Source organism: Cnephaeus nilssonii (genome assembly GCF_951640355.1).
Source record: "Cnephaeus nilssonii genome assembly, chromosome: 6".
Taxonomy (NCBI): domain Eukaryota; kingdom Metazoa; phylum Chordata; class Mammalia; order Chiroptera; family Vespertilionidae; genus Cnephaeus; species Cnephaeus nilssonii.
The window spans coordinates 21,087,408-21,112,632 of NC_137077.1; the positions used below are offsets into that span (position 1 = coordinate 21,087,408).

Below are 25,225 nucleotides of genomic sequence, written 5' to 3' on the forward strand. Positions count from 1 at the left end.
ATCAGATGGACTTAATTGACATCTTCAGAACATTCACCCCAAAGCTACAGAATATACATTCTTCTCCAGTGCACATGGAACATTTTCAAAGATAGATCACATATTAGGACACAGGCAAAGTCTCTTCAAATTCGAGAAGATAGGAATCATAACAAGCATCTTCTCAGACCATAATGGCATAAAACTAGAAATCAACTACAATAAAAACAATGAAAAAAAATCAAACACTTGGAGGCTAAATAGCATGCTATTAAACAATGATTGGGTTACCAAAGAGATCAAAGAAGAAATTAAAATCATCCTGGAAACAAATGACAATGAAAACACAACAATCCAAAATTGATGGGACACAGCGAAAGCAGTCTAAGAGGGAAGTTCATAGCTCTACAGGCCTACCTCAAAAAAACAAGAAAAAATGGTAATAAATTATCTAACCTTGCAACTTAAAGAACTAAAAAGAGAGCAACAAGAAAAGCCCGGAGTGAGCAGAATGAAGGAAATAATAAATATCAGAGCAGAAATAAGTGACATAGAGACCAATATATATATATATATTCAATGAAACCAAGAGCTGGTTTTTGAAAGGATAAACAAGATTGATGAACCTCTAGCCAGGTTCACCAAGAAACCAAGAGAGAGGGCCCAAATAAACAAAATCAGAAATGAAAGAGGTGATGTAACAACTGACCCCACAGATATACAAAGGATTGTAAAAAAATACTATGAACAACTCTATTCCCACAAACTGGACAACCTCGACGAAATGAACACATTCCTAGAAAAATACAAGCTTTCAAAACTTAATCAGGAAGATTAAAAATACCTGAATAGGCCAATAACTACTGATGAAATTGAAACAGTAATCAAAAAGCTTCCAGCAAACAAAAGCCCTGGACCATATGGCTTCACAGGGGAGTTTTACCGAACATTAAAAGAACTAAAATGTATCCTCCTCAGACTATTCCAAAAAATTCAAGAGGAAGACACACTTCCAAACGCTTTCTATGAAGCCAGCATTACCCTAATCCCAAAACCAGATAAAGACACCACAAAGAAAGAGAATTACAGGCCAATATCCCTGATGAACATAGATGCTAAAATCCTCAACAAAATTCTAGCAAACCAGCATTACATTAGAAAGATCATATACCATGACCAAGTGGGAATTATTCTAGGAATGCAAGGCTGGTACAATATCCGCAAATCAATAAATGTGATACATCACATAAACAAAGTGAGAGACAAAAATCACATAATCATATCAATTGATGCAGAAAAGGCATTTGATAAAATCCAACACCCTTTTCTGATAAAAACGCTCAGCAAAGTGGAAATAGAGGGATCATACCTCAACATAATAAAAGCCATATATGACAAACCTACAGCCAACATCATACTCAATGGGCAAAAACTAAAACCATTTCCACTAAGAACAGGAACAAGACAGGGATGCCCGCTCTCACCACTCCTGTTCAACATAGTACTGGAAGTGCTAGCCACAGCAATCAGACAAGAAGAAGAAATAAAGGGCATCCAAACTGGAAAAGAAAAGTAAAATTGTCATTATTCGTAGATGACATGATACTGTACATAGAAAACCCTAAAGACTCCATCAAAAAATTATTAGACTTAATGAATGGATTTGGCAATGTAGCAGGATACAAAATTAACGCCAAGAAATTTATGGTATTTCTATACACCAACAGTGAACTTACAGAAAGAGAGATTAAGAAAATAATCCCATTTACCATCGCACCAAAAAATTAAGATACCTAGGAATAAACCTAACTAAGGAGGTAAAAGACCTCTACTCAGAAAACTACAGGACATTGAAAAAAGAGATAGAGGAAGACATAAATAGATGGAAGAGCATACTGTGTTCATGGATTGGTAGAATCAAAATCATTAAAATGTCCATACTACCCAAAGCAATCTATAGATTCAATGTACTCCCCATTAAAATACTAATGGCATATTTCACAGACCTAGAACGAACTCTCCAAAAATTTATCTGAAATAAAAAAAGACCTCGAATACCTGCAGCAATCCTGAGAAAGAAGAGCAACATAGGAGGAATCTCAATACCAGATTTCAAGCTGTATTACAAAGCCACTGTTCTCAAAACTGCCTGGTACTGGCACAAGAACAGACATATAGATCAATGGAATAAAATAGAGAACCCAGAAATTGACCCAAACCACTATGCTCAATTAATATTTGACAAATAAGGTAACAGCATACAATGGCGTCAAGACAGTCTCTTTAATAAATGGTGTTGGGAAAATTGGACAGATACATGCAAAAAAAAATGAAACTAGACCACCAACTTACACCATACACAAAAATAAACTCAAAATGGATAAAGGACTTAAATGTAAGATGGGAAACCATAAAAATATTAGAGGAATCCACAGGCAGCAAAATCTCAGACATATGCCAAAGCAATATCTTCACTGATACAGCTCCTAAGGCAATAGAAACTAAAGAGAAAATAAACAAATGGGACTACATCAAAATAAAATGTTTCTGCACAGCAAGAGAAACCATCAACAAAACAACAAGAAAGCCCACTGCATGGGAGAACATATTTGCCAATGTTATCTCTGATAAGGGTTTAATCTCCAACATTTACAGGGAACTCATACAACTTAACAAAAAGAAAATAAACAACCCAATAAAAAAAATGGGCAATGGACCTAAATAGATACTTTTCTCTTTTTTAAAAAAATATATTTTATTGATTTTTTACAGAGAGGAAGGGAGAGGGAGAGTTAGAAACATCGATGAAAGAGAAACATCAATCAGCTGCCTCCTGTACATCCCCTACTGGGTATGTGCCTGCAACCAAGGTACATGCCCTTGACCGGAATCGAACCTGGGACCCTTGAGTCCGCAGGCTGATGCTCTATCCACTGAGCCAAACCGGTTAGGGCCTAAATAGATATTTTTCAAAAGGGGACATAAGAAAGGCCATGAGACATATGAAAACATGCTCAAAGTCACTAATTATCCGAGAGATGCAAATCAAAATGACAATGAGGTACCATCTCACACCTGTCAGAATGGCTATCATCAACAAATCAACAAATGACAAGTTCTGGAGAGGATGTGGAGAAAAAGAAACCCTCGTGCACTGCTGGTGGGAATGCAGACTGGTGCAGCCACTGTGGAGAACAGTGTGGAGTTTCCTCAAAAAACTAAAAATGGAACTCCCATTTGACCCAGTGATTCCACTTCTAGAAATATATCCCAAGAAACTAGAAACACCAACAAGAAAGGATATATGCACTCCTATGTTCATAGCAGCACAATTTACAATAGCTAAGATTTGGAAACAACCTAAGTGCCCATCAGCAGATGAATGGATTAAAAAGCTGTGGTACATCTACACAATGGAATACTATGCTGCTTTAAAAAAGAAGGAATTTTTACCATTTGCAGCAGCATGGATGGAATTGGAGAGCATTATGCTAAGTGAAATAAGCCAGTCAGTGAAAGAAAAATACCACATGATCTCACTCATTTATGGATAATAAAGAACATTATAACCTGATGAACAAAAAGATAGATACAGAGGCAGAGAAGCATTGAACAGCCTGTCAAATTACAGCGGGAAGACTGGGGAGGGGGGGAGGTAAGAGATCAACTGAAGGACTTGTATGCATGCATATAAGCATAATCAATGGACGCAAGACACTGGGGGGTGAGGGCATGTATGGGAGTGGGGTGGGAGGCAATAGGGGGATATGGACACGTATGTAATACCTTAATCAATAAAAAAAAAAACCTAAAAAAAAATACATGAGGCTGTTCAACTGAGGTGGAGCTGTAAAATAACCTAGTGCTCAACATTTTAATAAAAGGAATATAAATCTATAAATCTAGGTTGTTTATTGTATTTATTTTTAATTAAATTTATTAAGGTGACATTAGTTAATAAAATTATATCGGTTTTGAGCATACAATTCTTTGACACATTATCTGCACATTAAATTGTGTATTTACACACAAAGCCAAATCATCTTTCATCACCATATATTTGATTCCCTTTACCATTTACCCTTTGTTTGCTGTTGTCTGTGTCTATGAGTTTTTCTTTATTTGCTTTCCTTGTTTGTTCATTTGTTGCTTTCAGTTTTATTTTCTACATATGAGTGAAATTATATGGTTTTTTACTTTTTCTGTCTAACTTATTTTACTTCACATGATATTCTCAAGATCAATCCATATTGTTGTAGTAAATGGAATATTTTTTAAAATATGTTTTTATTCATTTTTTAGAGAGAGTAAGGGAGAGGGATAGAAACATTGGTGAGACAGAAACATCATTGATCGACTGCCTCCTGCATCCCCCCACAGGGGACTGAACCCTGACCAGGAATCGATCCGGTAGCCTCTTGGTTCCTGGGACAATGCTCAACCGCTGAGCTACACCAGCCAGGCTTTTTTATCTTTTCTTATGGCTGAGATATGTACCACATCTTCTTTTTCCAATCATCTATTGAGTGATACTTTGGTTGTTTTCATGTCTTGGCCATTGTGAATAATGCTGCAATAAGCATAGGGGTACATATACCTTTGTGAATAAATGTTTTCAAAAAATTTTAGTAGGTACCCAGAAAAGGGGTTGCTGGGTCATATAACTTATTCTTAACTTTTGAGGAACCTCCATACTGTTTTCCATAGTGGCTGTACCAATTTATAATCCCACCAGCAGTGAATGAGGGTTTCCTTTTCTCCACAATCTCTCCAACACTTGTTATTACTTGTCTTGTTGATAATAGCCATTCAAATAGGTGTGAGGTGGTATCTCATTGTAGTTTTCATTTGCATTTCCCTAATAGCTAGTGAAGTTGAGCATCTTTTCACATACCTGTTGACCATATGTATGTCATATTGGGAGAAGTCTCTGCTTAGGTCCTCTGCCCAATTTTTAATTGGATTGTTTGTTCGGGGTTGAGTTGTATGAATTCTTTTTATATTTTGACAATTAATCCCTTGAGGGAGCTCTTCAAGAGCTTCAAATGAAGAATAAAGAAAAAACATAAGAGATAAAAAGAAACTCACTTTGCTACATTATAAATACTTACACTGTGTGCCCAGCTTTTTGCTAAGTGCTATAAAGATTTGAAATCTCTCTCCTTTTCAGTTAACAATTGTGTGGTAGTAAAGACCAAAAGTGAGACTGGGAATGCAAAGGTGGGCTCCACAAGTGTCAAGGAAACACTGAGGGATGAGTAAGGCCTGGAAGAAGGCAGAGAAATTTTATCCAACAAAAATATTTCAAACAATATTTTTGAAGCCACTCGGATTTCCCCAAGGTCAGCCTACTTCTGTTGATACTTGCCATTTCATCATTTCCGCATTTTGTTGTTGCCTGGAGTAAGGACACTGACTTGCCCAACAAACTGCCTTGTCCTTCTTATGCAAGAAAGGAAATCCTAACTTGAACACACAGCCACCAAACAAATTAATATTCTTATGTCTTGAGGTTGAACTTCCTAAAATACAGATAAAGTGTTCATTCTTCAAGATTCCTTTCCCTTGAAACTTACCAACAAAATACTCGTGGACTCAGAAACTGAGGCGAGAGAGAGAGAGAGAGAGAGTGAGAGTGAGAGAGAGAAAAAGTGAAAGAGAAAAAAATGAATTCATCCAAATCATCTGCATCACAGGGCACAGGTAAAATTTGCAATTCTCCTTTTTCTTTCATAGATATTTCTTTTTGGAAGAGGTGATAAATACGTAGAAGGACAGGACTGTAGAAAAGCCTACAGTAAAGTAAAAGAAGAGAGACAGAGAATGAAACAGAGGAAACATAAAAAAATGGTTAGAAGAGTACATGTTATACTGGGAAGGTCACGACTTGAGTTCAGGGAGAGCTACCAGCCTGCTGTTTCTGCCCTCTCTGTATTCACTGTGTCCCACTGGGTAAGGTACTTCACTTCTCTGGAACTCACTTTCCTTGTCTGTAATATCTTGTTTTGGGAAGGAAAGGGAGAGGAACTACTAGATGAATTCAATGTTTTATATGATTGCTTTACAAAGGGCTTGGAAAATGAGGCAGTAGAAAGAGGAGAGCAGGAGAAAGACAAGAAAAACAGAGAGGGTGAGAGGATGAGAGGGAGAAAGGAAGAAAGATAGGGAACGAAGGGGGGAAACTGTGAGTGACGTAGGAAAGGAAAAATTGCACTTCTGTCCAACTTCATGAATCCGTCTTAAAATTAGTAATGGATTACGCTAGTGGTTCTAAAAGTGTGGTCCCCAAACCACCAGCAGCAGCAGCTCCTGGGAACTTGTTGGCTCCATACCAGCTCTAACTGAATTCTTAACTCTGGGGGTTAATCTGTGTTGTAACCCTCTAATCTGTGTTTTAACAAACCCTCCAAATGATTTTTACATATACTGAAGTTTGAGAATTGCGCAATAAAGGCAATGCAAGTGGAAGGAAATATGTACGGTTGAATAAGAATTTATTATGCCTCTTGGTTATGGAAGATTGACCGTATTTGTGTCTTTCTACAGAGAAAGGATGCTTCTCTTCCCAAATCTTCTTATGGACTGTTGCTGGAATCTCCATCCTACTACTCAGTGCCTGTTTTATCACTAGATGTGTTGGTGAGTTCTGAAGGTCAAATTCAATCTTCCTGGGGAATATTAGGAATAAATTCTTCCTTGCTGCCTATGGATTCTCTTTTCCCATTAAGAGTATTTATATACTAACTTTTCCCTCTATTTATTTCCAGGCCACTCCTCAAACCAGAAACACCAACTAGTATAGAATTGTTACCAAATTTCAGTGACCTCTGATGCATTTTTAATGATAGACATTTTTCATCTCCTTGGTAGCCTTGAGTGCTTCCCTTTGTAGCTCTGTCATTCATTAGTAGAACCCCTTCGATGAGACTAGCCTGAGACATGACAAATCACTTTTTGGAAGGAAGGGTAGAGAGGGTTAGACTTGGTGTGAGAGAGAATGTTAACACATTTGTCTTCTCTTGGCCTATGGGCCGGAACTAAAGTACATTGCTTTTTATAAATTAGGAAAACCATAAAATGTAAATTCCCTCTTTTTTAAGTAAATCTCAGCGCCTCTCCATGCAGAAGGAAAAGTAGGTAGTAAGAAAGCATGGTAATTGTTGGCAATTCTGTTATAAATACAAAAATAATAAAATTTATTTTATCAAAAGAGTAATAAATATTAACTATGCCCCTGTCCTTACAGTGACATATCACATCTTTCAACTCTGTGATGAGAAAAAGGCCCAGCCATATGAGGAGTTCATGGAATTCAACTGCTACAATAATGTATCAGGTATAATATTCCTCAAATTTGAACATAAAAATTTACATATCAATATTGTTTGGCTTCTAGATTGATTTTGGGATCAATAACGTAGTTTGAGTAGGTCCTGTTTTTTAAAAACAAAATGTAAAATCTTGCCTGTACTGTAATATAAGGATGAGGAATTGGTTAAGAAGACAGGAAATCTTAGGGACATTATAGCATTTTCTTGGGGACACTAGAAAATTACTTCTTTCTTTGGGTTATAATTTCCTCACTATTAAATTAAGAGATACTGGACTATTTATTTTTTAATAAACTCTGAAGGCTTCAATTCTATAATTGTAAGAACCAGTTTGGAGATTTTGTTGAGTGTACATTATTTGGGCAACATGAGAGATGGTTGCTTCAAGGTCAGTCCGATAAAATGCATCACAACTTTCTCTGAACTTGACAAGTCAGAGAACAGCTAACAGGGTCATATATCAATAGCATAACTAAGAAAGGTAGTATATGTGGTATATCTAGAAAATAAGGATTATGTCTCAAAAAGACACGGATATTTATTGTTGTTTGTATTTATTGACAAAGGAATTATTAAAGTCTTAGATAGTAAGAAGGGGGGGGGGGGGAGTTGTGATCAAGAGGTTCCAAGGCTTTTAACTATAAATGATAGACTTCATAGGGCCAGATGAAAACTTTCTGTTTTTTAAATTAGTTCATATAGGACATTCATGGAAACTTCTCTCTCTCCTCCTAGGTTCAGTCAAGAATTGCTGTCCATTGAGCTGGATACATTTTCAATCTAGCTGCTACTTTTTTTCTACTAACACCCTAACCTGGTCAGAAAGTGTGAAAAACTGCTCAAGCATGGGAGCTCATCTGGTGGTTATTAACTCAGAAGAGGAACAGGTAGTTCAAGTACAGACTCCCCGAGTGTCAGTGTAGCATTCCCCACATGATCTATCCCTTTTTCCATACAGGTGTATGGTGTGTGGACCACAATTAACATTTTTAAATGAACATACTAAAATGCATGTTTTTCTTACTATTTCTGTAAGTCAATGCCTACTCTAATTTATTTTCACTTCTAGAAAAGCCTAAAGGTAAAAAAGAAATTTCCATGTTTAGTTCCTTAGCAAGGCAGAAAAAAAAAAAGGAGTGGGGTCCATTTTAGGATGACCATTATGTTTATAAATCTATTTGAATGAGACAAAGCAAATAGTATCCATTACCATTAAGTTGTGATTAATAATGCTTTGTGTTAATCTCTAAGGTAGATTTGGCTACAAATCACAGTAGATAAACTTTGAATTATTGAGAAACTCCTTTGTTGAAGATTCTTTTTTGTTGGTTTAATTTTATGTTGTGTATATTTTTACCACAATTTTTAAAAATCAGAAGATAATCCTCTATGATCTTAACATAGGTTGTCCCCAAAAGATGTATACACACTTTGAATAATTATAAAGGCAGTGCTTATTAAAATAAATTTCATGTTCAAAATGTAATAGAAATTAGCTGTTAGAGTGCGTGTACATTTTGGGGCGACACCTGTGTTTCAGGACCATGTGTCTATCATCTTTAGTCTAGGTCCTACTTTATCTCTTTAAATAATAATTACCTTCAATATTTGTTTATAATTGAAACAATTGCTCTCCTTTTTTTTTTTTTCTGTGTATCTTCTATAGGAATTCCTTTTCCATGCGAAACCTAAAAATAGAGAGTTTTATATTGGACTAACGGACCAGGTGATTGATGGTCAGTGGAAATGGGTAGATGGCACACCTTTCATGGAGTCTCTGAGGTAATTAACATATTTCCTGTAGGAAAATTTAACACGACCCTAAATCCTAGTTAGCCCATGTTTGAGGGGAGTTCTCAGAACCTCCTTCTGTTCCATGAAGTATATTCAGGGCCATCCTATTGCTCTAGTTTCCTAAGACGATCTCAAATATAAAGGTGAATAGATAAACATGAAAAAGTGAGTAGCCCTGGCCTGTGTGGCTCAGTTGATTGAGTGTCACCTGGTACACCAAAGGGTCACCAGTTCAATTCCCAGTTAGGGCACATGCCCAGTTGTGGGCTCAATCCTCAGTAGGGGCGTGCAGGAGGAAGCTGATCTGATGGCCCTCTCCCTCCCTTTCCTTCTCTCTCTAAAATCAATAAAAAATAAGAAAGAATGAAAGAAAAAAGAAGAGAAGTAGAATTAGATACTAACACTTTGGAAATGCATCATGGACAAAGTGTGGAATCCATAGTCTTGTGCTCCTAAATTGTAATAAATGAGACAAAAACAGTGATTTGAGAAAGACAGAATATTCTTAAGGAGTGAACATCTCTTTTCTCCTTAATAATGGCTTAATAGAATTAGAGCACAGCATTTGGAGTTTTCAAAGTTTTCATCTTTATCTCATTTAGCCTAAGTTATATCTTTCTGAGATACATCAATATTATGCCTTTTACTTAGCATTTGAGGGAACTAATATTGGAGGGGCTTCAATCAGTTCTGAGAATATAGCCCACATGTTCTGATACTTTTTAAAGTTGCTTCACTACTATACTGTAACACCATTGAAGTATGCACCTAAATTAATACAAATTTTGTGTAGACTAAAGGGAACCAAACGGGAGGCGACATATGAGTGCAAAGAAAACAAATCCACCAGGACATCAGTTATTCCCATGACCTCTCATTCGAGGTCTAGTCTATGAGGGAGCACGACAAAATGGAAAGAAGGCAGAAAGATCCAGTTCAACTTCACTACTGACAAACTCTATGACTTAGACAAATGGGTTAGCTTTTCTGAGATCCTTTTCTTTGTCAATAAAATAGAGATTATAAATACCTACCTCACAAAATTGTTGTGAAGTTAAATAACACAAATGTAACTTGTCTGGTATAGTAGGTCCCTTTATCGCTTGTGACTGGGATTTAAAATCTCCCATGGCATTTCTTGTGTTTTGTGTGTGTATGTTTTTCAGCTTCTGGGATGAAGGGGAGCCCAACAACTTAGTTACAGTGGAGGACTGCGCCACCATAAGAGACTCTAAAAACCCTAGGCAAAATTGGAATGATATGGCCTGTTTCTTAAATATGTTTCGGATTTGTGAAATGCCAGCAAAAAATATTCTGAACAAAGAAAAGTCTTCAAGAACAGAAGGCACAACTTAAATGTATAGGTGAGGAGGACCAGGAACATGAACACAGCCACAACTCCAACATGAGCAACGTGTGCCTTGTACTTCAGAAGGGCTTCATACGTGTTTGTTGCTTTGATGTAAATAAAAATAAGTATTTTTGAATGTTATAATTCATGATACTGACTGAAGTGCATTTTTCTCTATATTAATCTCTGAGGCCTTTTCAGAATTTACCAAACAATTCTCTAGCAAATACTGTAAAAAGAAAGGCATGTCCCTTTTGGTACATTTGCTTCATTTGTGAGAAATTATAGGAGGATACAGGGACAAAGCCCTGGCCGCTGTGACTCGGTTGCAGTGTTGTTCCATGCACGGAAGGGTCCCAGTTCGATTCCTGGTCAGGGCACATGCCTGGATTGTGGGCTCAGTCCCCAGTGGAGGGTGCAGAAGGCAGCCAATTGATATATCTATCATCAATGTTTCTCTCTCTCTCCCTCTCTCTCTCAAATCAATAAAAACATATTTCGAAAAAAATAAATAAAAGCAAAAAAATCACATATCCTTAGGTGAGGATTAAAAAGATTTATTTGGAACACTATATATCTATCTATACCTATGTCTATGTCTATGTCTATGTCTATGTCTATATATCTATCTATCTATATCTATATCTATATCTATATCTATATCTATATCTATATCTATATCTATATCTATATCTATATCTGTATCTGTATCTGTATCTGTATCTGTATCTGTATCTGTATCTGTATCTATATCTATCTCTACATCTATATCTATGTCTCCCCTTACTCATGGTTTTGCTTTGCATGTTTTCAATTACCTACAGTCAACTCTGGTCCAAAAATATTAAATGGAAAATTCTAAAAATAAACAATTCAAACGTTTAATTAATTAATTAATTAATTAATTTGAAGTCCTGTTTTTAAGTCTTATTTTTATTTTTTATTTTTTTTTCAATTTTTTTATTAAGGTATTATATGTGTACATATCTTACCATTGCCCTCCCCACACCCCACTCCCATATATGCCCCCACCCCCCAGAGTTTTGCATCCATTGGTTATGCTTATATGCATGCATACAAGTCCTTTGATTGATCTCTTATCTCCCCCACCTCTCCCTAACCTTCCCCTTGTAATTTGACAGTCTGTTTGATGCTTTACTGTCTCTGTATCTATCTTTTTGTTCAAGTTTATAATGTTCTTTATTATCCATAAATGAGTGAGATCATGTGGTATTTTTCTTTCATTGACTGACTTATTTCACTTAACATAATGTTCTCCAATTCCTCCCAGGTTGCTGCAAATGATGAGAATTCCTTCTTTTTTATGGCAGCATAGTATTCCATTGTGTAGATGTACCACAGTTTTCTGATCCAGTCATCTGCTGACGGGCACCTAGGCTGTTTCCAAATCTTAGCTATGGTGAATTGCGCTGCTATGAACATAGGGGTGCATATATCCTTTCTAATTGGTGTTTCTAGTTTCTTCGGATATATTCCCAGGAGTGGGATTACTGGGTCAAATGGGAGTTCCATTTTCAGTTTTTTGAGGAAACTCCATACTGTTCTCCATAGTGGCTGCACCAGTCTGAAATCCCACCAGCAGTGCACGAGGGTTCCTTTTTCTCCGCATCCTCGCCAACACTTGTCGTTTGTTGATTTGTTGATGATAGCCATTCTGACAGGTGTGAGATGGTACCGCATTGTTGTTTTGATTTGCATCTCTCGGATAATTAGTGACGTTGAGCATGTTTTCATGTGTCTCTTGGCCTTCCTTCTGTCTTCTTTTGAAAAGATTCTATTTAGGTCTGTTGCCCATTTTTTTATTGGATCATTTATCTTCCTTTTATTAAGTTGTATAAGCTGCCTGTAGATGTTGGAGATTAAACCTTTATCAGTGATGCCATTTGCAAATATGTTCTCCCATGCAGTGGGCCTTCTTGTTGTTTTGTTGATGGTTTCTTTTGCTGTGAAAAAGCTTTTTATTTTGATGTAGTCCCATTTGTTAATTTTCTCTTTAGCTTCCATTGCCCTAGGGGCAGTGTCAGTGAAGAATTTCTTTTGGCATATGTCTGACATTTTGCTGCCTGTGGATTGCTCTAGTATTTTTATGGTTTCCCGTCTTATGTTTAATTCCTGTATCCATTTTGAGTTTATTTTTGTGTATGGTGTAAGTTGGTGGTCAAGCTTCATTTTTTTGCATGTATCTGTCCAATTTTCCCAACACCATTTATTGAAGAGACTGTCTTTATTCCATTGTATGTTCATGCCTCCTTTGTCAAATATTAATTGAGCATAGTGGTTTGGGTCGATATCTGGATTCTCTATTCTGTTCCATTGATCTATATGTCTGTTCTTGTGCCAGTACCAGGCTGTTTTGAGAACAGTGGCTTTGTAATACAGCTTGAAATCTGGTATTGAGATCCCTCCTACTTTATTCTTCTTTCTCAGGATTGCTGTGGCTATTCGGGGTCTTTTTTTATTCCAGATGAATTTTTGGAGAGTTCTTTCAAGGTCTGTGAAATATGCCGTTGGTATTTTAATGGGGAGTGCATTGAATCTATAGATTGCTTTGGGTAGTATGGACATTTTAATGATGTTGATTCTACCAATCCATGAACATGGTATGTTCTTCCATCTGTTTACGTCTTCCTCTATCTCTTTTTTCAGTGTCCTGTAGTTTTCCGTGTATAGGTCTTTTACCTCCTTAGTTAAGTTTATTCCTAGGTATCTTAATTTTTTTGGTGCGATGGTAAATGGGATTGCCTTTTTAGTCTCTCTGTCTGTAAGTTCACTATTGGTGTATAGAAAGGCCATAGATTTCTTGGCGTTAATTTTGTATCCTGCTACATTGCCGAATTCATTTATTAAGTCTATGAGTTTTTTGACGGAGTCTTTCGGATTTTTTATGTACAATATCATGTCGTCTGCAAATAAAGACAGCTTTACTTGTTCTTTTCCAATCTGGATGCCTTTTATTTCTTCTTCTTGTCTAATTGCAATGGCTAATACTTCCAGTACTATGTCAAACAGGAGTGGTGAGAGTGGGCATCCCTGTCTTGTTCCTGTTCTTAGGGGAAATGTCTTTAGTTTTTGTCCATTGAGTATGATGTTTGCTGTGGGTTTATCATATATAGCTTTTATTATGTTGAGGTATGAGCCATCTATTCCCACCTTGTTGAGAGCTTTTATCAAGAAAGGGTGTTGGATTTTGTCAAATGCTTTTTCTGCATCAATTGATATGACTATGTGATTTTTATCTTTCAATTTGTTTATGTGATGTATCACGTTTATTGATTTGCGGATATTGTACCATCCTTGCATTCCTGGGATAAATCCTACTTGATCATGGTGTATGATCTTTCTGATGTACTGCTGGAGCCTATTTGCTAGAATTTTGTTGAGGATTTTGGCATCTATGTTCATGAGGGATATTGGTCTGTAATTCTCTTTCATTGTGTTGTCTTTATCTGGTTTTGGTATTAGGGTGATGCTGGCTTCATAGAAGGAGCTTGGAAGTGTTCCTTCCACTTGAGTTTTTTGGAATAGTCTGAGGAGGATAGGTTTTAGTTCTTCCTTGAATGTTTGGTAAAACTCTCCTGTGAAGCCATCAGGCCCCGGGCTTTTGTTTGCTGGAAGCTTTTTGATGACTGCTTCAATTTCGTCCACAGTTATTGGCCTATTGAGCTGTTTAGATTCTTCTTGATTGATTTTTGGAAGGTTATATTTTTCTAGGAATATGTCCATTTCCTCCAGATTGTCCAGTTTGTTGGAATAGAGTTGTTCGTAGTATTTTGTAACAATCCTTTGTATCTCAGCGGGGTCTGTTGTTATTTCACCTCTTTCATTTCTGATTTTGTTTATTTGGGTCCTCTCTTTTTGCTTCTTGGTGAGCCTGGCTAGAGGTCCATCAATCTTGTTTATCCTTTCAAAGAACCAGCTCTTGGTTTTGTTGATCTTATGTATTGTTTCTTTGGTCTCTATGTCATTTATCTCCGCTCTGATCTTTGTTATTTCCTTCCTTCTGGTTACACTGGGCTTTTCTTGCTGCTCTTTTTCTAGCTCTTTGAGTTGTAGGGTTAAGTAATTTATTACCATTGTTTCTTGTTTTTTGCAATAGGCCTGTAGAGCTATGAACTTCCCTCTCAAGACTGCTTTCGCTGTGTCCCATAGATTTTGGATTGTTGTGTTTTCATTGTCATTTGTTGCCATGATGTTTTTTATTTCTTCCTTGATCTCTCTGGTGACCCAGTCCTTGTTTAATAGCATGCTGTTTAGTCTCCATGTGTTTGATTTCTTTGGATTGTTTTTATTGTAGTTGATTTCCAGTTTTATGCCACTGTGATCTGAGAAGATGCTTGATATAATTTCTATCTTCTTGAATTTGAAGAGACTTTGCCTGTGACCCAGCATATGGTCTATCTTTGAAAATGACCCATGTGCACTTGAGAAGAATGTATATTCTGTGGCTTTGGGGTGAAATGTTCTGAAGATGTCAATTAATTCCATCTGGTCTAGTGAGTCATTTAGGATTGCTGTTTCTTTGCTGATTTTTTGTTTAGAGGATTTGTCCAGTGGTGATAGTGGGGTATTAAAGTCTCCTACTATGATTGTGTTGCTATTAATCTCTCCCTTGATATCCTCCAGGAGTTTTTTTATGTATTTGGGTGCTCCTATATTGGGAGCGTATATGTTTACCAGAATTATTTCTTCTTGTTGGATTTCTCCCTTTAGTATTATGAAGTGGCCTTCCTTATCTCTTGTTATGGCATTTACTTTGAGGTCTATTTTGTCAGATATAAGTATTGCTACCCCAGCTTTTTTTTCATTTCCATTTGCCTGAAAGATATTTTTCCATCCCTTCACTTTCAATCTGTGTGAGTCTCTTGTTCTGAGGTGGGTCTCTTGTAGACAGCATATATATGGGTCGTGTTTTTTTATCCATTCAGCTACTCGATGTCTTTTGATTGGAGCATTTAGTCCGTTTACATTTAAAGTTATTACTGAAAGGTATTTGTTTGCAGTCATATCTATTTTTGTGTCTGTATTCCTTCTTACCTGTTTATTTCTTCTTTTTACAGTATTCCCTTTAGCAATTCTTGCATTGCTGGTTTGGTGGTGATAAACTCCCTGAGGCTTTTTTTGTCTGCAAAGCTCCTGATTTCCCCTTCAATTTTGATTGATAGTCTTGCTGGATATAGTATTCTTGGATTCAGTCCTTTGCTTTGCAACACTTTGTATACCTCCTTCCATTCACTTCTAGCTTGTTGTGTTTCTGATGAGTAATCATTTGACAATCTGATGGGTGTTCCTTTGTAGGTAACTCTCTGTCTCTCTCTTGCCGCCTTTAGGATTCTCTCTTTATCATTTATATTTGCCATTGAAATTATGACATGTCTTGGTGTGGGTCTTTTGGGGTTGATCCTGCTTGGGACTCTCTTTACTTGCGTAACTTTTATCTTTCCCATATCCGGGAAGTTTTCTGTCATTATTTCTTCAAATAGATTTTCTAATCCCTGCTGCTCTTCTTGTCCTTCTGGCAGCCCTATTATACGCATGTTACTTCGTTTCATGTTGTCCCGAAGCTCCCTTAGGCTTTCCTCCTGCTTTTTAATTTTTTTCTCCAATTGCTGTTCAGCTTGAGCTTGTTTCTGTACCTGATCTTCTAACTCACTAATTCGGTCCTCTGCTTCTTGTAATCTACTGTTGAAACTTTCCATGGTGTTTTTGATTGTAGCTATATCACTTTTCATTTCTTCCTGATTCTTGCATAAGTTGTTGATTTTCTCATCCATCCGATGTATAAATTCCATGACCATTACTCTGAACTCCTTTTCGGTCATGTTGCAAGCTTCATTTTCACTAATTTCCTTTCTTGGCGACTCCACATTTTCTTTCCTCTGTGAGTTATTTCGTTTCCCCATTCTGGCTATTACCAGAAAGCTCAAGCTTCTGTTTGCGTGGACCTGGGCCGTGTGCTGTGGGGACTTCGCTCCACCCTAGTTTCACTGAAGTGCTCTGACACTAGGACGTGTGACTGTCTTTGGTTGGTGGTAACCAAACTTGCCCAGGATCAGTGTCCCCAGTGTTCCGTGTGGTCTCGTGTGCACATTTAGAATCAGGGGCCCTGTCTGCACCACACTGTTGGTATGTGCCGAGAATGAGATCCTTAGCATGTGCCAGGAGTCAGAGTTTCCCTGTGTCTGCACCAAGACTCGAGTGTCAAAGTCTCTGTTGCCTTGTGCGGTTTCTCGTTGAGAATCAGGGTCCCTGTGTGTGCACGCACCAACAATTGGGGTCGCTGGCTCTTAGTGTGAATGCGCTGTGAGTCAGGGATCCCAGGCAGCTGTGTCCGGCGTGCCAAATTCCCTGAAGTGGGGCTGCGTCCTGTGTGTGCTCTCTCTACTGAGCCAAACCGGCTAGAGCGCACATTCTTAAAAACCTGAAGGTGAGCCGGCTCAGTGCACTCTCCCAAAGTCCCAGAAGGGGGGCGGAGTCCGTCCTGCGCGCCAAATTCCCCAAAGGGAAGCCCCTCTGTGCACGCTATTAAGAATCTCCGAAGGGGGAGCTGTGCCCCGCGAGCCAAATTCCCCGAAGGGGAGCCCTCTGTGCGCACTGACAGATTTCCCCGACGGGGAGCTGCTTCTGTCCCGTGCGCGAGCGCGCGCCAAATTCCCTAAGAGGGAGCGTGTCCCTGCGCAAAGCTCGGCAGCTTGGGCCAGGGGCGGATCTATCAGTTACTATGGCGCTGTCTGTGCATGCGCCTGTGAGCAACTTGTGCGAGGGGCGAGTCTATCAGTTACTATGGCGCTTTCTGCGAGCTGTGGGCGCTCAGCAGCTTGGGGGAGGGGCGGGTCTATCAGTTACTATGGCGCTATCAGCGCCTGCGAGGAGGGGGATAGGCTCTTTGACTCACGGAAATCTGCCGGGAAGTCTGGATTCTTGTTTGTTTGTCTGAAGCTGTGATAGCAGTTCTCTGTCCCCAGTGGCTGCAGGGTCCTGGTTTGTGTCGGAAGCCAGGATCCGAGTCTCCCGCAGCTCTGTTTCCCAAGATGGCGTGGTCTCTGCGTCCGCACCAGCCGCCGAGAAGTGTCCGCTTTGTGCGCAGGGCTCCGCCGTCTAGGGCTGCCCTGTTCGGGAGCCCCTTGGAAGACCTGCAGAATCTAACTGACCCTATCTCATACACACACACACACACACCACACACATCTACACTCTCTTCTATGGGTTCCTCACTCACACTCTCTCTCTCCCTACCTTCCTGCCGGTCGCCATCTTTTTCCCTCTTCTTAAGTCTTATTTTTAAAAAGTGAGTAACCCATTCACATGATTCAAAATCCAAATGTAAAAGAAGATATAAAGTAAAAAGTCTCCCTTCTTTCCTATACTCCCCATTCTTCCTCCACAGTCTCCAGCCACCCAGTTCCCTTCATGGAGGCAATTAAAGTCCCTACTTTCTTACCTATGTTTATACCGTCATACTTTAAAAAGAATATATCAAGGAGCTAAATTCCAAGGAGGTGGAAGAGGTATAAGGTATAAATGGTGATGGGGGCGAGAGGGAGAAAAGAAAAAGAAAATAGCCAGTGTTGGTGAGGATGTTGGGAAACAATTCATAAGTTTTAAATTGCTAACTGTTCTGAGTAGCATAATAAAAATCTTACGCCATCCCACTCTGCTCAGGACCTGAATCACCCCTTTGTCCAGAGTCCTGTCTCCACACTGCCTATACTTCCTGCCCATTAGTCACTGTCTCATTATCAAATCAACTGTTGTGGTATTGAAGTACTTGTATTCAAGTAACCTTTATTTTACTTAACTAGCATTCCCATTGCAGGAAAAATCCTGCAATAGGGTTTCCTGCTGCACTCTACCCCACCCTGCCTGCTCTCCTCCCTTGTCCCCCGCCCCGCATTCTCCGCCAGCCCCCCTGCTTTTCTAACTTCTCCCCTGGCCCCGCCTCCGCTCCTCCCTTCTCCCCCGGCCCGCCTTCTCTGCCAGCCCGCCTGCTTTTCCCTTCTCCCCCGGCCCCTCCTCCGCTCTTCCCTTCTCCCCCGGCCTGCCTTCTCCGCCAGCTCGCCTGCTTTTCCCTTCTCCCCCCGCCCTGCCTCCGCTCCTCCCTTCTCCCCCAGCCCCGCCTCCGCTCCTCCCTTCTCCCCCGGCCCCGCCCCTTCTCCCCCGGCCCCACCTGCTCAACTTCCTTCTCCCCTGGCCCCGCCTCCGCTCCTCCTCTCTCCTTCCCTCCCCTCCACCCCCCCCAGCTTGCTTGCTTCTCTGCAGCTTTGCTCCCTTCTGCAGCTCTTGGCTTCTTTCTACGCTGTCTTGATATGCAAATTAGCCGCCATCTTTGTTGGGGTGATTTGCATATTCATCCTGATTGGTTGGTTGGGCGTGGCTTGGCTGGTGGGCGTGGCTTGGGCATAGCAAAGGTGCGGTCAATTTGCATATTTGTCTATTATTAGATAGGATAATGGCCTCAAAGGGCAAGAGTAGTGATGCTGGCAGTTCAAATATGCCAATAGAAGCTGTAAAGTGTTTCCTTTAAGTTAAAAGGAAGAGTGTATAGGAAAAAAACATAATACACACACACACACTCAGAAAAGAATCATACAGCAGATGATACTTTCAAAATATTAAATTCAACTTTACTTAAATTTAACAAATAACAAATTGAAGTGAAATTAAAGAATTCTGAAACTTCAAGAATATTTTTGGCTTTATAAGCTAGCACAAAAAATTATTTCCTGAAGATACCTCTGAAGTAAATAAAAATTATGAAGAATCATATAAAATATTCTTCTTGCTCTTCTATTTTCTCTTTTTCCCAATCCCATTTTTCCTTCTTAACGATGCAATATTGAAGTCACTCATCAGGGGGTGCAGAGCAAGGTAGCTTTTACATATGCATACATGTATGTATAGGGGTGAGTTTGGGGAGAGGGGTGCATAATTACCCCCACAGGGATTTAGAACCTGACCGGGTGCGTCTGTGTAAGGGGAAGGGTGGGGGCAGGAAGGGTAGTAAGGGTGTGGGGGGACTTATTGGATTCCAGAGGCCATCTGGTAAAGTGATAGGTTGGCCCAAAATGTGGAAGCCTGAGCTAATTTGAGGATCATGGGTGTCTGAGCCCAAGTAGGAGGACCAACTGAAGGAGTCACAGGGCACACTGAGGGGTGAGGAACGTCACACAGTCAAGCCCTAGCAGGTTGGTTTACAGGCCTTGCAATTATGTTTTGTCCATAAAACTTGCACATTTGATCATTTATTCCTGGGTATCTTATAGTTATATTGCTGTTTTAAGTGTAATGTTTTACATAAAAATACATTTTCTGTATTTTGCAGGTACTATATAGTAATATTGTTGATCTTTATATATTGATCATTTATTCTGAAACTTTGTTAAACTCTGCTATTATTTTTTTTAACACTTTAGCTATAGATCCCCTTGTATTTTCTATGTAGCTAATTATATCATCTATATACTTAGCTATCCAGGACTGTAGTCACTGAACTGAGCACCAGTCCTAGTTGAGATATGCTGGGAAGTGTAAAATATACACCAGATTTTGGATGACTAAATTGGAAAGAAATGTAAAATGTATCACTAATAATTTAATATTTATTACATGCTAAAATGATAATATTTTGGATATAATGGTTTAAATAACTAAATTATTTGAATACTTTTTTGACATGGTTATTGAAAAAATTAAGCATATGTAACTCACATTTTTGGCTTGCTTTATATTTCCTTTAGACAGCCTGGTCTGCAAGTAACTTTCTGTCAGTCACATATTTTCATGGGGAAAATAATCCTCTTGGAACCCTGGTCTAGGATTACTCTCAGATATGTTCCACAACCATTATTATTTTTTATTTTTAAATAAATCTTTATTGTTGAAAGTATTACATATATCTCTTTCCCCTCCATTTCCCTCTCCCACCACACTCCCCATCAAGCCTTCACCACCCTATTGTCTGTGTCTATGGGTTATGCATATACGCATATGAGTTCATTGGTTGATCTCTCCCTCTCTCCACCCTCACCTGCCTTCCCTCTGAGGCTTGACAGTTTGTTCCATGTTTCTATGTCTCTGGGTCTATTTTTGTTCATTAGTTTATGTTGCTCACTAGACTCCACATATGAGTGAAATTATGTGATATTTATCTTTCTCTGACTGGCTTATTTCACTTAGCATAATTAATGCTCTCTAGGTTCATCCATGCTGTTGCAAATGATGAGTTCTTTTTTATAGCTGTGTAGTATTCCATTGTACAGCTGTACCACAGTCTTTAATCCATTCATCAGCTGATGAGCACTTAGGCTGTTTTCAAATCTTAGCTGTTGTAAATTGCACTGCTATGAACATAGGAGTGCATATATATATATATATATATATATATATATATATATATATATTTTATGGATGTCCCTGAATTCTTGGGATATATTTCTAGAAGTGGATTACTGGGTCAAATGGGAGTTCCATTTTTAATTTTTTGAGAAACTCCAAACTGTTTTCCACATAGGCCTCACTAGTCTGCATTCCCACCAGCAGTGCACGAGGGTTCCTTTTTCTCCTCATCCTCGCCAGCACTTCTCATTTTTTGATTTGTTAATGATAACCATTCTAACAAGTGTGAGGTGGTACCTCATTGTCATTTTAATATGCATCTCTCAGATGATTAGTGACTTTGAGCATTTTTTCATATGCCTTTTGGCCTTCTGTATGTCCATTTTGGATAAGTATCTATTTAGGTCCTTTGCCCATTTTTTAATTGGATTGTTTATCTTCCTCTTGTTAAGTTGTATGAGTTCCCTGTAGATTTTGGAGGTTAAGCCCTGATCAGATGTATCATTGGCAAATATATTCTCCCATGCAGTGGGCTCCCTTGTCATTTTTTGATGGTTTCTTTTGCTGTCCAGAACCTCTTTATTTTGATGTAGTCCCATTGGTTTATTTTCCCCTTAATTTCCATTGTCCTAGGAGATGTATCCATAAACATATTGCTATAAGAGATGTCTGAGGTTTTTCTGCCAATGGTTTCTTCTAGGATTTTTATGGTTTCATGTCTTACATTTAAGTCTTTTATCCATTTTGAGTTAATTTTTGTGTATGATGTAAGTTGGTGATCTAATTTCACTTTTTCTCATGTATTTGTCCAATTTTCCCAACACCATTTATTGAAGAAACTGTCTTGACTCCATTGTGTTCTCTTGCATCCTTTATCAAATATTAATTTAGCATAATGGCTTGGGTCAATTTCTGATTTCTCTGTTCTGTTCCATTGGTCTATATGCCTGTTCTTATGCCAGTACCAAGCTGTTTTGAGTACAGTGGCTTTGTGGTATAAAGGCAACAAATTGGAAAGGAGGGAGTAAAACTCACTATTCATAGATGACAAAATACTGTACATTGAAAACCCTAAAGACTCCATCAGAAAACTACTAGATTTAACAAATGAATTCAGCAGGACATTGGAAAAAAAAGAGAGTGGAAGATATACACACGTAGAAGAATATACCGTGTTCATGGACTGGTAGACTCAACATCATGAAAATGGCCATACTACCGAAAGCAATCTATAGATTCAATGCAATCCCTATCAAAATACCAAGGGCTATTTCACAGATCTAGAACAAATATTCCGAAAATTTATATGGAATCAAAAAAGACCCTGAATAGCTGCAGCAACCTTGAGAAAGAAGAACAAAGTTGGAGGGATCACAATACCAGATATCAAGTTATACCACAACCATTATTTTGTTGATTTTTATTACATAAGAATTTTTTTTGTCATTTTAAGGCTATTCCAAATTATGATACATCAATACAATAAAACATTATTTACTTATAAGCAACAAGGCATAAAACAGTTTCCAAGCTATATTGTTAAGTAAAAAATGCAAGGTGTTTATGACTATGTAGATAATGTTTCCATTAGTGTAAAAAATTGTGGGTTATATATCTACATATGTTATATAAAACATATAAACATACATTAAAATATAGAAAACTGGCCATGTAGTTACTCTGAAGAAGTATTTAGGAGAATGGAGTTCAGGGTGGAAGAGAGATTTATTTTATACTTTTATTAATGTTTTTACTGTTTGCCTTTTAAAATACAGTACTTTTTTGAAGATAAAAACAGTATTTAAATTTCTTTATGTTTCAAACTTCTAGGATTACCACAGTGTACTAAACTAATTAGCATTTATTTTAATGAAATTACTATCAGTTGTGTTAAAGAAATTTTGATGAATAGAAAAGATGTCATGAGTGTTGAGAACAGAATGAAAGGGACTAAGGTTGGAATCAGGGATGCCAATTAGAAGACTGTTGCAATTATCCAGGTAAGGAGATGGTGACCTAGTCTTTGGTGGCAGCCATGGAGGTAAGGAAAAATGATGTATACATCTATACTAATAATAGCCTAGGTGGTTGTCACACCCTCATGCCCTAATGTCGTCACAAGATGGCCATCATAAGATGGCTGTGCACACAACAGAAACGGGGCCCATCAGGGGAGGGCAGCTGTGGGTGATTAAGCCGGCAGGGGAGGGCAGTTGGGGGAATTAGCAGGCAGGCAGGTGAGTGGGTAGGAGCCAGTGGTCCTGGATTGTGAAAGGGATGTCTGACTACTGGTTTAGGCAGGGATCAGGCCTAAACTGGCAGTCAGACATCCCCCGAGGGGTCCCAGATTGGAGAGGATGCAGGCGGAGCTGAGGGACATCCTCCTCCTGCACGAATTTTGTGCACTGGGCCTCTAGTAGAGGTATAAAATCACAGAGGGGTCACATTTTACTAACAACTGAATCTCTACCAATATACTATTTTATACAAATAAAAATGTATAATATTAACTATACAAAGTCTATTAGCATTTACATAAAACTATTTCAACAGGTATTTTGTAATTTAGTAAATATGGCAAACAATTAAAGTCACTGAGCACTAGTTAAAACTATCAGCTTTAAATGCAGACACATGCATACATGCATGGAATCAATCAATCAAGCACTAATATTCCAAACTTGAAAAATCACTAATTTGCAAAATACTGTTTTTAAAAATAGTGATAAGAAAGTTAGGTTAAAAAGCTGAAACTTGAAATTTTTTATCTTAGATCCAGAAAATATCAGCAATTGAGAATTTTAAGACTGACCACCATATTTTGTTGGATGTGACTGCTCCACAATTAATACTACATAAATCACAAAAGCATAATTTTCTGTTGTTTAAACAATGACTTTCTTGCTAGTTTTAACTATAGTTTTATAACTCTAAAGAAAGATGCTAACAATTTGCATAAGTGGGTAGAACATATGATTCAAATACCAATACAATGTTACTTCAAACAATTAGGAACTTTATCTCTCTGTTAGCCAAGAGGCCAAGTCACCCACAGTAACTTTCCTGTAATAACAAAGATAATGCATTTCACCTCTTAAATCTGAGTCATAGGCCTGGCTCTCTCGTGAACTAACAATGCCAAGGTGATTTCTTTGGCTTTCCAAGGTTTTCATTTCCTCAGCTATAGAATTGAAGGAGTTTGGTTAAGGTGGCTTGTAAGAGCCTTTTCCACTAAAAACATACTACATAAATAAGTCAGCTTAGGATTACATGCTTTGGGAAGAAATTTTAGATAGAGTAAGAAGTACATTTTTTAAAAGTAGGTAGACATTTTTTTTCTACCTGTGCAATGGCATCATTCAGAACTCCTCTATACTGTTGTTCAGGAAATTTTTTTCTCATGAAAAGTCAATAAAATGACTGACACTATTAAAAAGTCTGAAAATCAAGCATATAACAATAAAAATATTGTTTAAAAATGTTAAAGGGTTTGTGACATCTGGGTTAAAAAGTAGTGTACCACTACCAGTTGGAATACCAGCCTTTACATTTTTTTAAAATGTAAGTACAGTTGGCATAAATTTTTATATTGATTACTAGAGGCCTGGTGCACAAAAATTTGTGCACTGGACGTGTCCCTCAGCCTGGCCTGCGACCCTCTCATACTCTGGGAGTCTTCAGGGGATGTCGTACTGTCGCCTCTGTGGGAGGCGACCAGGCCAGCCAATCAGGGGACGGCATCGCCCCCATCTATGGGAGGTGACCAGACGGATTGAGCAGGGGATGGTGCCAGCCCACCTTATCGCCCCTCAGCTGCCGCTGGTCACCACTTCCCCCCCCCCGCCCCCATCGCCATTCCTTCCCTCTGCCCACTGGCAAGCACCTTGGCTGGCCTGGTGCTGCCTGCTCGCTGCCCCCCCTCCCCCTCGCTGACTGGTCGTTCCACTGTTCAGTTGATTTGTATATTATGCTTTTATTATATAAGATATTCATTTCAGGTGTACAATATAGTGATTTGACATTTTTATATCTTACAATGTGAGTATCCCACTAAATTTTAAGAGTTAAGATTTGGGGTAGAGGGAAAAATAACTAAAACATTGCATCATTTAAGCCATTCTGTCAAATGTGTATTAAATGCACACCAATTGCATTTCAAAGAATTATAAATTCTTTGAAATACTATCAAGAAAGCAAAGCTAATGAAAACTGATTTTCATAGAAGAGATGATTCCTTCTACTAAAACACTACACAAAAACACATTATCTTGAATGAATTGAATAAATAAGTCCCATCATGACTGAAAATGTTCTATGATCTAGTATGTTTTCTCTATTCCAGTGGTGCATGTACATTCTTCCCTAGTCTAATGGGTTCTTCTTTTCTGTCCTCATCACAAGAACCTCTTCATAGCTT

The 25,225-nt window shown here is 38.4% G+C and overlaps 1 protein-coding gene across 1 annotated transcript; it reads left to right on the forward strand.

Annotated features, from left to right (window-relative positions):
• Positions 1 to 5,560: 5,560 nt before the first annotated feature.
• On the forward strand, positions 5,561 to 10,460 carry CLEC4E (C-type lectin domain family 4 member E; the record flags this gene model as incomplete). The annotated part of the gene is made up of 6 exons (XM_079775686.1): positions 5,561 to 5,682; positions 6,526 to 6,618; positions 7,226 to 7,315; positions 8,046 to 8,197; positions 8,977 to 9,092; positions 10,271 to 10,460. The coding sequence occupies exons 1-6, from the start codon at positions 5,646 to 5,648 to the stop codon at positions 10,458 to 10,460; spliced, it is 678 nt and encodes a 225-aa protein (XP_079631812.1). The 5' UTR covers positions 5,561 to 5,645.
• Between the last annotated feature and the right edge of the window lie 14,765 nt (positions 10,461 to 25,225).